Source organism: Grus americana, chromosome 8 (assembly GCF_028858705.1).
Source record: "Grus americana isolate bGruAme1 chromosome 8, bGruAme1.mat, whole genome shotgun sequence".
Lineage (NCBI taxonomy): Eukaryota > Metazoa > Chordata > Aves > Gruiformes > Gruidae > Grus > Grus americana.
Window position 1 is genome coordinate 33,100,314 of NC_072859.1, and position 20,989 is coordinate 33,121,302.

Sequence of the window (20,989 nt, forward strand, 5' to 3'; positions counted from 1 at the left end):
CGTATTGGACAAAAGATGAGGGAAGCGGCCACGCTAGTAAAGCCCGAATCCCGCAGGGCAGGCAGTGCAGATGGGGCTGCCCAACACCGGCTCCCGCTCTGCGCTCTGGGGGTTTCCAAGCCTTTCGTACATCTCAGGATTAAGCCCAAGGTTGCACTTCACAATTTTCCAGTTTGTCTCTTCAGATAACTATTGTACCATGAAGATGTAAACAAACATAAAAGTCAAACCCAGAAGCCTGTATTAGACTCACCATCTGTGCAGCCAGAAATACTGTCTAGCACCTGAGTAAACAGGCCAAACATAAATTCATGGTTATGAAGAGGAACTACTTCGTGTCAGACTATTGGCAGATAAAAGGCAAGCACATTATTTTAAGCTTTAGATATTTGTGGGGGAAGAAGTGATGAAAGAGGAGGAGGAAATGAGGATGAACAAACGCACCAAAAGGAAAATGAACCCAAATGGTGTCCCAGTGACTGAACTGAACCACGGCAGCTCCTCTCATGGTTCTCACTGCTGTCGGTTTAACCTTTCCTCCATCCTGCATCCCTCTGAAGTTGTGGATGAGACCAAGAACAGACACAGTATACGAGGAGCTATTCCCGTGTTATCTGCAACCCGGCCAAAGTCGCCTGGAATCGCCATACTAATCCATCGGACAGAATGCGCACACCGAAGGAGTAGGACGAGCTCAGATAAAGACCAGGTAGTCCAACTGCATCATCCCGGCCTCACCGCTGAGAGAGGAGCAGAACCTGCTCTATCATCTCACCTCCGAGTCTCCAAGGCCCATTTACTTCCTCGTGGCACCAGGAAAGATAACGAGGCACCCAACGGCCGACTCCCACGGCCTATTAGGATTCTGAGACTTTCTTAGTTTACAGAAGTTTCGCCCTTATCCTTGTGCGCCACTCTGACATACAGCTGATCTCCAGATTATCACAAGAACAGCAAGTCCCACTCTCAGCTGCCTATTAAAAGGTTTTGAAACCTGCTGTAGCAGAAATGGGAGCAGAGCTGAGGAGCTATAAAGCTGTCCTCTCCCACAGTCCTTCTTGCCAGCAGGCTGCAGACAGAGCTGCAGCTTGCTAACAACATGCAATCTTCACCCCGCTTCCAGGAAAGGCCTTTTTGATTCTTCCCCACAGCTCCTAGGAAGCAATGGTAGGTGCCTCCTCTGTGCAAAGCAGTCGGTTTTTCTTCATCAGACTTCCAAAGGCAGAGGGACAATTTCAGCCAAGTATTTGCAAACGTGCAGTCCACCTACCAACTGGGTAATAAACCTAACGGCGGAATGCTGGAGCATTACTGTAAGAAATCATTGATGGGGTGTCCATTTCTTCCCAGAAGAGTTTGTTAAGGTCCTCTGGAAACCGCAGCTGTACAGGAGCTCAGACCATCTTCCCAGCCGGGACTACGGAATAGTCTAAATTAATGGCAAATACATACTAAAAATAGGGAAGCCTGCTCTCATAATCACAATTACAGGTCATACAAAATCAAGGAGTATTTTTTAAAAGAGTGGCAATTACAGATCAAATTTTGGACAATCTTGCAAATAATTCCTGAACACAGTTTTCACACAGTCTCTATCCCCAGGGTCAGACACTGACACCTCACGTGGGGCAAGCGCTGTTCTGGTGCTATTAAAATGAGCAGGACTTCATGGGGAGAAGGGGGCCGCTGGGTAGGAGTAAGAGGGGCATTACCTGCTCCCTGCCAACGCAAACACCAAACACAACGTACTGATACACTGCAAGTACAGAAGAAATCGAACAGGGCTCTCTTTTTCAGACTTACACAGCCCGATCACCCCGAATCAAACATATCATTTGCAAATAACGATTCTGTATATATAATGTCCTTAACCTGACCATAGACACATACTCTGCCAGCTTAACTAAGACACCAGCCCAACTGATTTGCTTATACAAACTATTTAACACGCACACCCCCTCCATAGGTGTATCTGTGTTGTTGCAGTTATGGCTCTCAGCAGTTGCATTACAAAACCCTATTTCAAAGGTTTACAACTCTCCTGCAACAGGGACAGTCAAGCTTTCTTCTTTAAGGCTGTGTTATTCTTCACTGTTATATCCCCTTAAAAGCCTGAAAATAAAATTTCGTTTCCTATCGACTTTGTCCTTCTCCAGACAGCAAACATTGTATTTTGCTGTAGTTTTAGTGCACCGCTAGCCGAAACATGTCTCTCTCCTATTTATTTCCTTCTTTTGAGCACCTACATGTATCACGGAGGGAAAGCTACACCCGGGGCACCACGCTGCAAAACTCATGGCTTCACCAAGGAAGCAAAAAAACAAAATGCAAAGGGCAGATTTGTATTGGACCTGCTCTGTTGTGGCATTCCTGCGAAGAGACGACCGCAAGTAGGTCCCTCGCGTGCAGAGCAGACCCATCCGACAAGCAGGACTTCCCACGTGTCCCAGTGAGCAGGGGTTTGCCGAGCGGCGGTGCTGGCCCTGTACAACTGGCAGGGAAGGCGGCAGAGCCGTGGCTCAGAGGGAGCTCAGCGAGCAGCAGCGTGCAGGGCAAGGTGGTTCAAAAGGCAGCAGGGATGCCTCACTAACAAAGGCAATGGGGATACTTGCCATAGATGCGCTTCTCCATTGCGCTCAAGAAATGACCAAAGGATGAGCGTTTAATTAGCATGCCATTTAATTAGCCATCAGGACATGCCCTTGCCTGAACTGCCTCCCTCTCCAGTTTGCTGCCTTACTGAACCAACGACACCTATGCTGGTACCTAAAGCGCTGCTCTCCTGGGCGCTGTGCAGAGGCTCACTAAGGGATCACAGCAGCAACTAGGGCAGAAAAAGGGACAATTATTACCTCCATCTCACAGATACTGACTGAAGCACAGAAGTAGTCCTGTGTAGATCGCTGCTGTGTGCCCTGATGTCCACAGGCATTCAGATTTTTGCCTGAAAGACTTTAACCTATCCTTTCCCTACACAAACAGCTGGGCAGAGGGGATATTTCTAGATCCTGTTCCAGAAGTTTGCTGCCCAACTCACATGTGTAATCACAAGTAGTCTTGTGGGACACGCTCTAAGCAACACACACAGATCCCAGCTATGATTTTGCAGACTTCCAGCTAGCGTATGTCAGGACATCCATGAAAAGCAACATGTCCTTCACATTTCCTTCTCCCTCAGTCACCTCTGCCCTCCCAAGATGCTTATTCTCACGGGGAGCCACAACAGCATTTTAAATGGTTATGACGTGATGGCTTGGCAGGATGCATCTGGCAGAACAAGGATTTGAACCTAAGTTGCTCGTGGGCCAACCCAAGACCAATTTTCCCTTTATCTAAAATGAGATGCGTAATTCCCAAGGGCAGAGACCCAGCCTCTGTGAGGATCACAGTACAGTTTGGGGCTCTGTAAAAATGACAATGGCAAAGACTGGAAGGTTATAACTCCTGCCTCCTGCGTGAGAGTAAAACTCCCTGCAAGGATATGATAAGGGACCTTGAAAAATTAACCTTGCAGAGCTCCTCATCACAGGGAGGATCCTGACTACTATTTTTACTGGGTGGCTAAGCACTTCTTCAAAATCAGGGTGATATTTCTTGCCAATTTTGAAAGTAGGACAAAGTTCCATCTTAACTTCAATACCTCCTTAAATATTAAACAATTTATAATGTGCAAAAACTGTAACAGATTGCACCGAAGCTTCAAATTCTAAATTAATACCAACTTCCCACCCACTGCCTCCCTGGGCAAAATCTTAGAAGGACAGAAGAAGCAGATTAACATTTCAAAGCTGAGCCCCAGCCTTCTCTTAGCTATCGCTAGGTCTCCAGGGCAAACAGTCACTTCCCTTGTTGAGCATTCAGGAATGCAGACCGCCTGCTCTTGCTGTGGCAAAATCCCGTCACCCTTAAAGGGATACTGGTATCTCAGGGAACTGCAACAGGACTCAAATCTGATGTACCGTAAATCTGAGAATACAGGAAATGTAACGCACTAAAAAAAAAAAAAATTAAAAAAAAATTTGCAGGCAAGTTAAAGAAGGTAATGGTTTAAAAAAATATATTTGCTAAACAGAGGCACCAGATTTATTTTTAAGCGTGAACTACAGGCCATAGTCACTCTAAGAGGTTTTGAAACATGAGCAGTGCAATATTAACCACTGACAATGCTCAAGTAATGAAAAACCATGTTTTACTTGCATAAATTACATTTTCTTTCACCTAAACACTTACTCCAAAACTGGTCATCACTGAATCCAAATTCCAAGAATCACGCATTTGTCTACTGCCATTACTGCATTTCAGAAAAGCCATACCCCTGATTTCATAAGCCTGATGACTGGTGAGCACGAAGAACTCCTGCATTTAATTTTTTGCCTGCATTTATAATACATGAAAATATTCAAATGAACCAAGGAGATTCCTAGGCTATCTCTGCTTTTCATCAACCACAGACAGCTACCAACTCTCAACAAGGATGACACCTCCCCAGCCATAAAGTGCAGTCATTATCTCCACATACATGCGTACTGCCTCTGGAATGCAGTTCCGTATCTCCTGCTTTGCTCTAGCTCTTATTACTTCTTTTGCATGGTGTTTTGAAAGACGTAATTACTACAGAGCACACCTGATAGAAGTCCTTCATTTCAAATTGTAAACGTGCCTCAAAAATTTCTGTAAGCACTCTCCGTTAAGACAAAAATTGCTTTAGAAATAGTCTGAAGCCTCCATTTTTAAGACCCGAGAATATTTAGTATTAAGTTCTGGATTCTTTTTACAGACAAGCCCAATGATCTGCAATGTGTGTCACATGCATGCGATATCACAATGTCTGAAACGGAAAAAGTCTCTAATGAAAGGAAATATTTGTAAATATACCGAAAGAAGTATCCTACATGTAATGAGTAACAACCAGTCACAAAACCAGCGAGATGTTTTACGTACAAATATTACTAGGTTATTTGCTATTATAACTGGTTGCTAATATAAGAAGCCATTTGGGTATAGAAACATTAATATTAATCAGAGATTAATTAGTTATCTGGCAATACTAAAGCAATTTCTTACCAAACCCAGAAACACACGAGTTATGCCTCCAAGGATGGGTAAAAAGAAAGGCAATATCTTCTTTGATGACTTAGAATCACATAATTTCACCAAGAGAGTATCTGAAGAACACAAAGACTTTGATATAGAAAACACAAGTGCTGAGACTGATCTGAAAGAGCTACCCTCTGATAAATTGCACCAAAACTAAGAGTGCAGAGACTGAGACAACAAAAACATCAAAGCTCCATTATTAAAGAAATGAAAAAAGCCAAACAGTCTGACCAGAGACTGCAGAAAAATCACAGACTTCCCACTTTTGGCAGAAACACTACATCAGATCAGCGGAGATGGATCCCTCCGGACCCTTAGGGTTTACACAGGCAAACCATGGTGGCTCTGAACTGTGCAAGCTGAACGGTGGTAACCACAAACATGCATGCTCTTCTGAGTGGAAAATACTTGGCACAGTCACATCTCAATTATCAGTGGACAATTTATCCAGCGTATGGATTAACCAGAGGCACACGAAGACGCCAAAGCCAGCGTCACGTAGAGCTGCCTATGCTATTTAGCTCAGGAGCAGCGCAAGAGGACAGCTGAAGTGGTTTATATACGTGCTCAGGTGAAGAAATTACTGCATCTGCCACATTCACGGGGAGCAGAGCTTCACCTAACAAACCACGCAAGTCCGAGCCACCTTCGGACCCAGACAGTCCCAATGTCTCAGCTCTGTGCACCTGAGCAGCCCTGCCTGGAGACGCCAGCCACGAGCCCCAGTGCCCAGCTAACCCCTGCAGCAGCACGGCCATTGCGGAGCAGGGCTCAGCCCGTCGATCAAAGCTCTGGGGACCACAGTGGACCTCCATCCTCCGGTCTCCTTGCCTGCTGTTCAGAGCTGGCTCTGCAGAGCCACCCGAGTGTCCCTGCACGGTGACAGCACTGGTGAAGACAGCCGTGAAGGAGAAAGCAGCTGTAATTTAGCATTGTGAAGCAGTGGTCTTCCAGTCCACTGCTGCTTGCTGGGACCGTGGCGGCACTGGTGTGAAACACTCTGCAAGCAGACCAACAGGGACTTAGACTGATCATGTTTCCAATGCAATTTGAATGCAATATTGAGATTTTTTTTGCAGTTTAGGATATTAGCAGCATTTCCACTAATCATCAGTTTGTTTATGCATTTTATTCCTGAAAAGGATGTGTCACAATTAACTTCATTAAACAAAGAGTAGGATTTAATGGCATTTTTAGATTCTGAGTATTCATTAACAGGCCTGTCATGAATGCTTCGTTTAAGTAACTAAGTTTACTTGGTATAATAACATTTAGTTAAGATTAGTTATCTCTGCTAACATATAAACTGTTTAAGTTATTGCAGATAAATGAGACTCAACAACCTTTCAATGGATACCAGACTCACCAACTCAGCATATAAAACGCTCCTGACCTCTGTAACGGGACTCACTATGGATTTTAGAAATAGTATGTAGCAGTTTCAATTTACTAAAGAAAGTGCCTGCACCAGGGCAGAGTTAACTGTGAGTAATCCCTATTGGGAGGAGGCAGGGAAGAGGATGTGGATGCCTCTCCCATCCTCCCCTGTCTGATGAGGACAGACCATTCAGCAAGGCAGGGCAAAACCTCCAGGAAATACATATAATGGGAGTCACTATTAAGCCTTAATCAGCTTTGAGCGAGCATTAAGACTTGGCTCACTTTCCTTTTCATTTTAGTGATTTTGGTGATAAAATTACTTGGCGCCAAACACTTCAAAATGCCCTTTTCTATGTCACATAGGATACTGTCCTGTTTTCCATTCATTTGCACAAATTATCTTTTCTTCTTCTTTTAAATGATGCTAAAATAAACAATGAAAATATACAAAGGAACTTATATTCTCTTATTGAATAATTAGATACTAACTTTGAATACACAGCCAAAGTCTGGCATCCAATACATCCAAGACAAAGCTTCAATTAGCCCACATAATGCCCATAAACCCGGCAGCGCTTTACAAAGATATGTAAATGTCAGCACCTTTATTTTACATGGAGAAAATGGAGCACTGAGAGCAGACATGGTCAGATCATGTCATGTCCAAGAATCCAGACCCCTTTATTCCCAGACTAATTAGCATCTCTTGTAAGAGTGTTCCTCCTCACCCTAACATTCAACTATGCCCATAACATACACCAACAGACAGGAAGTATTACCCCTAATCCTTTGGAAACAGCTCTGATTTTTCTGTAAAACAACTGAGTATACATTCATTCTGCTTATTTGCAAGTTCTGTGAAATGCTGCTCTTCTAATTAAAATATACATCTAACAATTTAAAAAAAAATTAAGATCATTTTCTTTTCTTAGAAAAAAAATCAAGTTTTGGACAACAACTAAAAACATTTAAACGACACATTTTGGCACTCAAAAGTGAAGTATTTAGAAATCCAAGATTTTATAAGTCTTCATCTAATCTGAAAAATATAAATATCACTAAGCAACAAAAGTTGCTGAATGTAGAACAAGACACAGAAACAGCTGGGCTACAACTGAAGAGAGGTCCAGATACCTAGTGATTATTTTTTGTCCTTTGATAACATCATCTGCCCTCATAAAAGGACAGCACACACAGGAGAAAAAACAGACTACAAGTCCGTCTGCGGATACGAACCAAAACTCTGCTCTTCCTGCACCAAAGCAGCATAACAAGCAGCCATTAAACAGCAAACCGAGGCACGCACACCGAGATTCAGAGAAAGCTTTGGGTCGCTTCAACAGTAAGTCATGCCAATCTCTGCCAATCCACAATCCAGCTTCATCCAGGTAAAACTACTGCAGAAATCCGGAGAGAGGAATCAGGCCCCTGCCACACCGCAGTGTGCAGCAATGAGCAGAAACAACCAGTGCAAGAGAGGGTGAGCAGACAGAGTTAACAAGCACCATAGCACAAGGAGTTGCTCAACAGAAAAAATAAACTTGGAAAGAAAAGAAAGTGGTTAGTCACGAGGGATTATAATAGCCCATAGTAAACAGTACGGTTCATCAAATAACAAAACAAATACCCCTTCCTGCAAGATGCTGGGGAATTCTTTGAAAGGAAGTGGAAGCTCTCTGCTTTCAGTGCATTCAGTCAGTGAGCTCGGTGGTGAGAAGCCCCAGCTCCCATGGGGGAATACTGAACCTCTCAATGCACTGAAGATGAGCACTGCACATGGCTTACAACCAGAAAGCAAACAGCGAGGTGCAAATGCACACTCAATTTACCAGTGGATTTAGAGAGACTTGCAGAAGTAACTTCAAAAAATAAAATCTTCATCTAACTCTAAGACCTTACCAGCTCCTATTTCTCACTAACAAACTGTCAGTGCCTTCTGTTCTGGATTTCAAAAATAAAAGCTCAGTGCTGCAAGGACTGTATCCTGTGAGGAGTCCCAATTCAGCACGTTAGGTTAGACAGGAAAAGCCTCTGAAGACTTTGGACCTGTATCTGTGGTTTGAGGAATGTGCAAATTAAAATCAGCTGCTCCTGAAGTGGCAGAAGGGTGGAGGCTGACAAGAATAAACTGCAAGCTCCTGTATTGTCATTTGAAAGCAGTGTCTTCTCCCCAGCTCTACCAGATACTAAATTAGAAACAGTTCTGGCAGCATTTTGTCTGCTGCCCGTAAAGCAAAAGGGAAGAGACTTGCTAAAATTCAGCTGACAGGTTTTTGCATTTATCCTAGGTTCAACCACATACAAGTCTGTTGAGTGTGAAAAGTCCCTGCACTGGCTTCAGTCAAGAAGAAACAAAAGGCCCAACACCAAGCAGAGAGCTGAGGGCCCTTTATTCAAAAAAGCACACATTTCTCCATAAAAACATCTGCATTGGACTGTGTGTGATAAGACTCTCAGCCAAATTACCATAAGCAGCTACTGCTGCAACTGTCAACAGAGAATCAGTGCTGACCTTATCTGGATCATAACTATCTATGGAAGTGCTCAACGTGACAAGCAAGATGCACTGGATAGGAGAGACCACATCTGCATTATCATTAAAAGTCCTCCAGTTCCGTGCTGCACACTCAACAGTGCAACTTGCTGCCATTGTGGAGCTACTCACATGAAACTCAATCACACGGCATTATTAAAATCTCCATAAATTTTAGCATAGATTTCCTATTGAAACCTACACTGTGTGTCCTAGTCGAGGCTTTCAAACCAGTACGGCTACACAAAACCGCCATGGCGATTCGGGGCCTTCCGTTTCTCCTCTGTAAAATTGTAACAACACACAAATTGCCGAACTTTTCAGAGCAAAAAATATCTATTTCAGCTTCACAGCAGTAATGCTTTCTCTCTGCATAATGTTTGTTATCAAATCAGGAGGGGCAGGCACAGCAGATTCTGACAGATGCCTAAGGGGGAGAAATTAACCCAAAATTCAGTACAAGCAAACCTCTTGTCATATTATGCAGCCTCAGGACATAGACTCATGACTTAACTAAATATACTTTTCCTACAGACTATCTCCTACAAACTATCGCTCTATGTTAATCATGCTTCTGAAGAGCATCTCTGCTCAGCACAGAATTTAATATGACAAACTAGGAGCTTATCACATCAACCATCACGCAATGCAGTTTGATAGGAAAAGCTCAGAGCCTGCTTCCAGTTAGCATGACCTTTTGCAGGATTCTCACAGACTCTTGCATATATATACACTAGAAAACAGAACAGCAACAGGATGGGAGATACCAAGACTGAAGACAGGGCTGACAATACTGTGACCAACAAATCAGATCCTGCATTAAGAATTGCACATGAAGATCAACAGGACTGAAGCTTTGAGCATGCACACTTTGATGATGGCAGAATGGAAAAACCTTAGAAATAGGAAGAAAAAGTGGAAGAGACAATACAGAGTGAAAGGTGGTGATACAAGGAAGAACAGTTATCAAAAATATGGCTGGCTGAGGAACAGCTCAGAGAGGTACACAGAAGAGATCTTGCTTTATGAAAGCAATGGGGAATAGAAAGGCAATTCAGCCAATTTGTTCCAAGATGAAACCGCCTGTAAGACAAGTGAGGCACAGAAGCTTGCAGGACGGACGTCCAATGGGTCCTTCAAAAGCAGGCGTCTATTCCTTAGCTATCCATTGCTGCAGGGAAGTGGATTCCATGACCCTGAGTGCTCCATCCAGTGTACACAGCTAATAGCAGGGGTCCCTCCCTATTGCCTAATACTGGATTATGCAAAAGACCACACAGAACTGCCAAGTCAGGGCTTTGCATTATCATTCCACACCCCTACAGAGATTGCTGTGATAAAGCATTAGCCCTGGACACACCGCTCTCATTAACCCCACCTCCTTCGTGCTCCCTCACCATTACGGCTGGGTACGCAGCTGACAAAGCCAGCCTTCTGGTCTCCTTGTACGCACACAGCTGATGCAGAGGGAAACGACAGGAATTCCAGCCCTCTTCAATCCCCAGTGACTCTGGCACAGCCGGATATCCCTAAAGATGAATTTTCAGCCTGCAGCGAAGTCATTCTTCTAAGCTAGGGGTCAACTTAGTCTTGGAGATCCCTTTCGAGATGATACTAGCTCCAAGGACACATTTGTGCTCTGTATGAGAGAGCTTTAACACATTACGCCGGACACAGAGTGGTGCATGAACTCTGCAGGAAACTCTACAGAGGAAACTCTACAGGATCCTACTCCAAAACAAGAGAACTCTTGTAAACTCAGAACACTTGTACAGACTACCAAATTCAGGGCACACTTCCAGTACTGCCTGACCTAATCAACCCTCTTTGAAGAAAACAAGATGCTATAATATTTGTTTTCTAAGTTGACTGCTGCAAAAGAAACTGCTATGACCCAAAGCAACAATCAAATCAAAAGGAACACTTCCAAAAATACAGTTCCAGCCTGAAAAAGTTTGCTGAACTCTTGAAGTTTTTACCACCACGCTGAATAAATTTGGAAGGTTACTGGTAGGCAAGGCAAGAAAATCTGACTTCAGAGAGAGTGACTCTGATGACTTGGCCTACATTTCAGCCATTCTTGAAAATGGACTGTAAACTTGTAAGTAAATATACATTCCTGAGGAATAACCACATTCAACTTTCACAATAACATTTAAAATGCCTCTGAAGAGCAGATGAGCTTCGTAACAGCCACTGTGGTCCCACTCTCAAGAGTGACAAGAAACACTAGAAAACAGCTACCTGAAGCGCTTGAGCTCTTCACGGGGAGAACCACATGTGCGCGTGGAATTTAATGCTCAGTCTGGGCCATTCTGGGATAAAACAATTAAGATCCAGTCAAGGGAGCCCCTGTGTCCTACAAAAATTCTGCAGAAACACCAAGTCCCAGTCATGCCAACTGGTCTGCAGGATAGAGACCTCCAAAATTAACAGGTTTTGTATGGAATTATTTTCCTCAGTATTATCAGGGCCGCTTAGGTGAACAGCCTGTCAGCATGGGAACAAGCACTGCATTTTCTTTCCAAATGGTGATCAAAATAACTATGTACACCTTTCTCCACTCTTCCACGTTCCAAGCATTACTTACAGTTGTATGATGAGAGACGCTGCCTCCAATATTGAGGTTTTTGAGAAGCTGGGGAGACCCTCCATACTGCCCTGAGATCTGCTTTCTGACTTCAGCAGCTACAGTCCTGAAATGAGACAGGGACAACATTATCTCTGTAAAAGAATTACAACGAAGATGATACATATCAAACACGCTTTACACTGCTGTCAGAATGAAACCAAATACTTGGTGTGCTGGTTGGAATAAGAATGTCACCGCGTGGTGAGAACACACCTTGTATATTAAACTACTGGAGAATCACAAAATTCTTGCAAGGCTGCATATACACATTCTTAACAGCAATTACATTTTTTTTCCCTTTTGTGAACTGCTCTTTTGTGCACATCTGTGGCACGTGACACTGAGCACAAATAAACTTGTTCCCAGCAGGCTGTTTGCAGTTCCTACCAAGCAAAGCTCACCTCCTGCACTCTCCACACCCCTCAGCAGTTCCCAGCCCGGTCACACATCTGCTCCTGTGCTCTGCTCTCTCACTTTCATCCCTTGCCTCCTTTTGGGTTTTGCAGTCACAGAGATGAGGACTGGCAGCCACTTTCCACCTGGCATCCCCTTCGACACCCAGCTCAGGGGCAGAAAAGCAGTCCCACACAGGGTGGGTTGAATGTCTGGGGAACGACGCACGGGAAACAACTGACCAGGTCAGAACAAAAAAATGTTTCCCTTTTCATGTAGGAAAGGTAGCAGTGAGACAATGGGGACTAGCAGAGGGGACGTGCAACGCACTGGCTAGCAGGGCAGAAAGCCTTATGGTCTCTGCCAGAGAGAAATCCTACCACTGGGCAACTTTTCCCACCAGGAAGGAAAAGCACAGATCAATCCTTCCATGCCCAGAGGGTAAAATCCACACTGTGCCCCTCTGGGTTTTCTGCTTTCCCGAATAAGCCACGTTGTCACTGGAAAGCCTGAAAACCCAACAGTTAGGTAAACCCACCAAGGGAACATCTCAGCAAAGGAAGAGCACATCAGAGAGGGAAATGCCAATAGTCAAAGACTGCCTTAACGAGCAGCCAAGTTTTCGAGTATGGTGGAAACAGTTTTGTTTCAAAAGCCCAGATTCTTCCTAGGAAAAAACGTGTCGTTGAAAAGCTGCTGACTAGCCCTGGTCTACAGGATCTCACCAACAGGAGAATGCTCTTCTCCAGGAGTCAATGCCCAATTAGTCAGCAACAGCCCTGCTCCCAAATGTCATTCGCCGGACCACTGCGATCTGCTCTGTCTCCCAGAAAAAAGTCCCAGCTCCAAAAAGACGACAACCAGGGCACAACACAGATGAAGAGGCAAGGACACGGGACTGGCCGGGGTGATTTTCCTTCTGCTGTATCAGCGATCTTTGTGGAAACGGCGTCATGGCTAACGGATTCGCTCCTGATCTTACTCAGGGGAACGTGCTGTGTATCAGCATGGTGCACGAGCTGCTAAAACCCTGTCAAGGAAAGATCCTTAAACCTCCCCTGAGCAAATCCTTGACATCAGGATGGGCGCCTAGCTTGGGGACTGCTGTGGCAGTGAACACCAGTGCGCAGGAATGGGGGCAGGTGGAGGCAACTGATGTCAATGGACGAGAAGGGAACTCTAAAAGGGAACTAGCTGGGACAACCAAGCCTACCATGGAGAGCAGATGTTTCCTCAGGTCAGAGGACGGGAGTAAGATTAGCTAGAGGAAGCATTATTTTGTCTTTTAAAAAACTGGACTGCAGAAGGGAAAAAAAAAAGTTTTATGTATTCTGGCTGCAAGAAGTCATTTGCTTCATGTTTGCCTTTATCCACAGGAGACTATGTTTTCACTTCTGGAGGGTGGCTTCTGAAAGCAGACCAAACACCTCCTGCTGGGGATGGACAACAGTCAGGCTGTCTGATCGCCCTTGGAAGAACCATCTTCCCTGCTCCTGCCATGCGTATGCATACACTCACAGACACGCACACATGAGAACAAACCACGCATGCTGCTAGCATTTATAGGAAAATTTGGAATGTATTAAAATGGCTGCTTGGCATGGGAAACACTATGCATCTGTGGCTGATGAGATTTAAAAGCTTGCCCCTGGGTTGCAGACGATCTCTGTTTTAAACCCTCTCTCTTACTCAGCACGTGTTTTGTGTAATTCCTGACAATACACAGAAGAGAGTCCTTCACTGCATGGCTGGCAGGAAAAATCAGAACCCACATTTTGACATGCAGCACAACACAGGAAAAACTAAAAATCTTTCCCCATATTCAAGAGACATACATTATTTCCAGATTGAAAGTACAGTCAGAGGAGGAAACGTATCCTCAGCTGTGAAACCACAGCTGATGCCTAGCCATGGTACTCAGCGCTGCTCCTCCTGCGTGCAGTGGCTCCTTATGAACCTGAGACATGCTTTGTGATAGACCCCAGAGAAGTTCTCAGTCCTTTTTCTTCTGCGTGTTGGCTCAGCTGGGTGGCTCTGTGGCGGCTGGGAGCTGTGCTGTATTTGGAGCACAGCCTGTCAATACACCCTTAACTCCAGCTACAATTGTGCTTTATCCCAACTTGAAGCAGAAGCAAGCTCCGCTGCAATTATAGCGTTGCTTAGGGGCACTGTGAGTTTACATGGATGCTATCACACTGCCCAACAGCATTCCTGCTGAAAAGGTCATCTGATGCAACAAGGGAAGAAACATGGTAAAACAAAAGGGTGGCACTGATCAGCATGGCTTCTGACCACGTGCTGTACATCGATGGCTGCTCCGTGTTGCTGCCCCATTAATAACCTCACTGGATATTAAAAACTCTCCTGAAGCATGATTACAGAAAGTCAGAACCGAACAACTACCAATTGGTTTGACCAAGACAACATCAGCACTTTCAAGTCTTAAGTGGTCCTACCTCTCTAGCTGGCACAATTACCAATCAAACCTCTCTACACATGAAGTAACTGGCTACTGTCTAAACCTCAAAATTCCTGAGTGGAGTCTGCACAACTTACTACTACTTACTCCAAGTCTGCAGCCTAATCCACAGGTCTTGTTGGCCACCTTTCTGTATCGCTGCATTCACGATAGTATTGAAAAACCATTTTCCCTACTGGAAAGCATCAAGCTTCTGACACATTTAGAAACCATCTTCTCATGTAATCTGATCATCAAGTGTATTTATGGGTAATCTATACCCATTTGGTTTTGTGCCAACATCACCAGGTTCAATAGCCCTCCTCCCACTCCTTCCTATTTGCAAGGTATTCACAAAAATTAGTCGTATCCCCTCCCAGCCTTCTTTCTGCAAAGCCAAGCAAGGTCAGATCCTGCAACAGGCTTTCTGCTCCCTTGATCGCCCTGATGGCTCTTCTCCAAATCTGTTCCAGTTGGCAATCATGCCTTTTAACACACTGTGTTTCATCCTGATCACTCACTCCAGATAAGGCCTGACCAGGGCTTTGTAGAACCAGATGAGTATTTTCCTATTGAGAAAACACCTCAGCTGACTACTTTTAGGATTGCTTTCTCACTGCTTCATCACAGATGTTCACAGTTTCCCTAAAACTGATAATACACTTGCCTTCTCCATTTCCAAAAGCTGCTTGCCCATGACAAATGCCATCTATTCGTGACTAGTAAGTTCATGTTATATTGTAACCCTGAACACTATTTCTAACTACAAGCTGTGCTTCCTAAGCCAACTTAGGTTAAAGAGCGTATTACACCAAGCCCAACCAGAAAAGAGAAGTAGATCTCAAAATAGTCTCCAAATGAAAAAAGAAAAATCCATTTGGCAGAGTAGAAGAGCCATTACAGCTCTTGATAATTAAAAGGACAAATAAAAAATTGCCTCTTTAATAACTATCTTATATTCAGCATGTAGCCTGGGATCCTTAGACAAATATTCCAGTTAATTACAGCCCACAGCCTCATGAATGTCTATGCTTAAAGTACATCTTCCCTAGTCACTTCCTTTCTGACCTTCTTCACTGGTTAATTATTGTGTGTGCATGTGGTTCACACAGAAAAAAAAAAAAAAAAAAGACAAAGGAGAGGAAAAAAAATTCCCTTGGAACTGGCTTCTAAAGCAAAACAAGACTGGTCATTCTCAAAGTACTCTGAGCTGCAAATAACAAAATGAAACTATTTGTTTGCACTTCCATGTTTACTACACCCAAAAATCATTTGTTTCCATGTGGCCTACCTGGTCAAAACCAAAAATTGTTCTTTTTTTTTTTTTTTTAGCTTAAGCAGCATACTGGAAATAACAGTTCTTCTTTTTGCCTTCCCAAAAAAAGGCTCACCAAGACCTGCGCAGTTATGCCAAGCAAAGTTAAGACCTCTTCCCTTTCACAGAAAAGGTGGGTGAGGATACAGTCATCTAGATCATCTGCCGCAGTGATTTGAGGAAGTCTCTCTTGTCCATAGCCCTCCCCATTTTGAAAGAGCAATGCAAATTGTTTGTTTCTCCCCATCCCGCTAATTACAAAACAGTTACTCCTGCCTGCTGCTCATCTTGTGTGTCATGTGCAGTGACTCTACATTCAGCGAGCCTTTGCCTCTCGAGAAAGACAGCCTGGTACAGTGAGGCATCTGCGCCAATCCATAGCAAAGCTGCTTGTTCTCTCTCAGCAGCAGAGAAAACTGTATTTACATAGTTTACTTTTTAAAGTGAAAACATCCCCCTTTGTTCAGCTGGCTCACTCGCGTACAACTCTGCAGATGGCTGGAGGCATCCATCCTACTGTACTCCCTTCGCTTGGGTCTGAATCCCCAAAGCCGAATGGCCGGTTGTGTCCATCTTGCCGCTGCAGTAGAGATGTCCTGTCCCTCTGTCCCTACGTGCTCCGCCTGGGCTGTCCTGCCTGTGGAACAGGCAGCTCCATCCAGGCTTGAACCACGGTGTTGAGTCACCAGGCATGCGTCACGGTGGATGAGGGAACCTGCTCGAGGGGGAGCTCTGGCCTTGAGCTACTCTGCCAGATCAGCCCTGCCCTGGATGCAGCCTTCCTCCTAAACCTGAGGTCTTGTTTCCCTTCGGAGTCAACTCCTTCCCCTTTGAGTGAAACGGGTTTGATTTACAACCCAAACCTGAGGAAATACCCAGGTTGATCCTGACTGCTGCAGGGTAAGCGTGGGTTCTTAAATTAACACAGAAGATGAGCAACAACATGTTCCCTTTTTCCTTAGCGTTGATTAAAACAGAAATACCATACAACGCTGCCTGTGGTGCTCTTCTGATAATATTTGATTATTAAGTCTGAAAGCATCACCCCTAGGCTGCAGCAAAGGGAATGAGCTCCCAAGATACCTTACTGTGAAAATCACCACGGGACTGGATTCTTCAGGAGATCAAAGTCACATCTCACGTTAAAAAAACCCAACCAAACAAGGAAGCCTTGTACAAAGCAGCAGCTTTGTAGCAGAGCCCTAGAGATGAACTGTTCTCCCCGCCTTTTCACTTGCTTTAAGCGGTCAGAGATTCTCTTAGGCTTCGCAGAGTACTGCCAACTCCCGCGTGAGACATCCACAACGGCTAAACAGGGGTGGATAACGTTACTTCTGGAGAACAGAAAAAAAAGCTGCTCTGAAGCTTCTGTTAAAAGTACTTTCAATTATCAGTGACAGCGTTTTGACAATGAGAATGGCATCTGAATGTGGGAAAAGAATAAATTGCGATGAACATCCTGCTGCGACCACTACATCTCTGGCCTGATTCGGTGCTCGTGGAAGCCAGTGACAGCTTTGCTATCTGTTTCAGTGGGTGTAGGTTTCACACCATCCCTGTTTACCCTGAGGCAGGGCAAAGGCGGCTGTCAGTCTCCCTGACACATCATTCAGGCGATGTAAAAGGGCTCTAAATGAACACAAATGTAAATTTAGTCTTCCCAAGTCACCTTTTACAGTACCCAATCAGTGTAAAGGGAGCTTCAGCAGAAATAAGATGCTAGCTCTGAATGTAGTGAACAGAAGTGTTTTCCCCTTGATTCAAAACCATAAAGACAACAAGCTGTGATTACTCCAGAAAGCTGTCCATATACAACGTAAGATCCCTGCATGATGGGGAATTTACAAATGACTGTATGTCTGACAGCAGGGTCACCTCCTTTCAGCCAGGGCTCTGCTGAAGATTCCCCAACCCCAGACAGCACGCTTCGTGGCATCGTGAGGTTCTCATTCACACAGAAGCACCTCAGAAGAAGAGGCTGGACCCACAAGGGTGAAAATTTTCCCTCAGGCTCCATCAAGAGCTGGGGACAGGAAAACTGAAAATTCTGAGCCCAAGAGTAAAAACCAGTGGTAAAAATCACACTCTAAGCTTTGTGTGAGGCTGAAATGCACAGCAAAACGGAGGGTAAGGCAGGTACGTTATCCCAAGTCAGAAGGACTCTTTAACTGTGGGAGCAGCAAAGGAAGAGCAAAACTCTTCCCAAGGAAAGACACTTTCAAAATGGTGATGGTCTGACCAAAGAAGCAGTTCTGGATTCCCTAGATAACCCGATCTCAGGATGCTCCAAGAGCAATGACAAGGCACTGACGCAGGGGCTCATGTGAAAGACTACATGACTTTACCCGAACTGTGTACGTTGCGTGACGTTTAAAGGGTGATTTTTTTCTCTTTTTCTGTATTTGAACTCTAAAAAATCGGCACACTTTTTCCTCTGCCTGCCTTCAGAGGTTCCTCTAGAACAACATACTGACTGTTTGCTTTTTATTGAGACATCTTAATGAGTGAACTTCATCTCTGGCGGTGCGGATCCTGCCTTCCGCTAACTCTCCTCTAGTCCCCCAAACACCATATGAGTTAAACAGGGGTACAAACACCATATGAGTTAAACAGGGGTACAAAATGGAAGTACATCTCTTCTTATGCTGAGATGGAAACAATAGTGTAGATGCAGCTACAGAAGTATTATGATGCAGCAGAAGGACATGTTCCAATATGGTTTAATACAAAAATTATTACCAATATATTTCCAATTAAAAATTAACAATTTCAGGCAAGATTTCAGGTATTATTAACCTACTATAGTAAGTTTAACTCACGAGTTTCTTCTGATGGAGTCAAGAAGAATTACTAAGTACATGTGATGGCCAAAGTTCAGTCTAAAAATCTGTTCTAGTTTGCGGCCTTCCAACAAAAATACAGCATGACCCAGTCAGATATCTTGTAATAGACAGTCTTAAAAAGATATTTCGAAACTGCTGCAGCAGTCACTGATAGCTGCTATCCCCACTATTTAAAGATTCCAGGCGCAATAAACAGACACTACATGGCACTGGAGTTCTGCGTGCACCCTTGAGGTACACCGCGCTGGTTGAAGCACAGGCAGTAAATCAGGGCTGTGACGACCACATCTGTGGTCTTTCTAAGAAACAGAACTGCTGATCTCACATTTCTTTTTCTACCACTACTGTAATCGCCAGCTTAGAAGCTTGCATCTGTTTGGTAGGTCGGTCTTAATTTACCTCCGTGGATCTGAATTACATCCCATTTGAATTACATGCCATCAGGCAAACCAAGAGCAGCATGGCTATTTCCTGTGAATAAGACAAATGCTACGTCTACCTCGATGAGTAAGCCAAACCGGAGAGCAGAGTGTGAAAATGCGATGGATGTATTCTTCTTTAAACAATGAAACTGGGGAGGGCTTCCAGCAGCCACCAACACAGCTCTTGGGACTTCCGTATGCTGCTTGCTTGAATCTCTCATCCTCTGAAAGAGTAACATTCACAGCAGCGTATTCTGCATCAGCGCAAGAAGGGCTGGGCTTCTCTAGGTACATCATCTCTTCTGCCCACAAATTTTTGACTTCACATGCACTGGATGTGCAGCCCATGAACCGGGAACTTTAGATTTCTCAGAAGACAACACTACAATACGGGAGATCCCAGAGAGAAATACAGCAGTCTTATAAATGAGCGTAAAAGATAAAGTTGGAGATGCAAAAGCCCGGCTCCAGGAGGAGCTGACCTCATTGCAGACCACCTGGGTCCCTCCGCAGGCATGGCCTGCATGAACAGCAAACTCCACAAATGAATCACAGGTGTCGAAGAGACCACCTCTGCCCACACACAAACACACACTGCTGCTGGTTGGTTTGAAAACACGCTGTGCAGATTAGATCAAAAGGTACAGAAAGGTGGCACACCTGTGCTACTGCCTGATGAACTTACCGCACTGAGCCAGTGCTGGACGCAGGCAGAAACACTGTGAGCACCCACTGTGGTCGCCCCAGAGCCATTTTGTTTAACTTCCTGACAGGGCTGCAGAACCCTTGCGCTCTCACTTCTAGTACTTGAATCTCATGTGACTATGACTACAAACAAGAACCAGGAAAAATGGTCTGGCAGCAAATCCAGATCTCTCCATTCCTGAGAGACCCTGCTCTGTCACATTAACCCCTGGCTGGTACCTTTTCCTTTGTCCGTGACCCTTCTCCATCACAGCTTCTGCAACTGCAACTATTTGTACCTACAGTTTTCGCATTCAATGGCACGAAAATGATAGTCCTTTCATTACTGTCCACAGCCTCCTCAATAGCACCAGCAAAACTGATGGTTCCCACTTTCACTCTGCTGCTAGTTACGGCTGGGTCACCAAAGGCTATCTGGTCAGACCTGCAAACAGAAAAACTGTGGCTCCCACCTGGAACCACATGCCTAACTTGGAATATAGATCTGCAGAAACCTGGTATTAGCAGATACCTTCCTATAAATATTCCTCCTTTAAAACAAAAAATAAAAATAAAAAACAAACAAAACTTTGTAAAATACAAGGAGGTTTAACACTGCAAGTCTCATTGCTATTGCTTTGCACGTCCAAGGAGCTGTGCTAACATTAACCAGCTGCTTATCGCACACAAAAGGAAGGGAACTATTTTCTCCATTTTGCAGGCAGCCAGGAAGGGAGCAGGCAGGTTTGCTGCTCCCAGGTACGGGGCGCAGCGCCCGGAGAGGGCTCCGGCCGCCCGGCGCTCCCCGCCGCAGGCAGAGCAGGGACGGCCAACTCGGCGCACGGCAACCGGGGCCGGGGCGGGCAGCGCGGGCCGGGGCAGGGCCGGGGGCAGGCTCCGGCACCCCGCACCGGCAGGAAAACACTCGCCGCGCTGCCGGGAACGCTGGGCCGCCCATTGTGCGGCGAGAGGGGGCTGCACAATGCGCCCGGCCGGCCTTTGTTCGCAGGGAGCTGAATTAGACAGCTCTTTTCCTCCCCCATTTTTTTTTACTCCCCCCCCTTCCCCAGGGAAGCGGCAGGACGCGAGGCGGACACAGCGCACAGACACGGCCGCATCCCCCACCCCTTTGTTGCGGACGAATGGAACCGCAGCCCCGCGGCACCGGCCTGGGCGGACCCTGCCCGGCGGCCCGGCCGGGGGCTGCTCACGGCAGGCCCAGCGCGGCGGCC

The 20,989-nt window shown here is 45.2% G+C and overlaps 1 protein-coding gene across 14 annotated transcripts in view; it reads right to left on the reverse strand.

The window, feature by feature from the left end:
* Positions 1 to 20,989, reverse strand: part of DOCK7 (dedicator of cytokinesis 7) — a 108,489-nt gene that overhangs the window by 87,098 nt on the left and 402 nt on the right. For all 14 annotated transcript variants that reach the window (XR_008577986.1, XM_054832975.1, XM_054832973.1 and 11 more), the window contains exon 2: positions 11,601 to 11,706. Coding sequence is in view for 13 of the 14 variants with exons in the window: in XM_054832975.1 (XP_054688950.1) it covers positions 11,601 to 11,706 (106 nt within the window). In the remaining variant the exon portion in view is untranslated. The remainder of the gene's footprint in view (positions 1 to 11,600; positions 11,707 to 20,989) is intronic.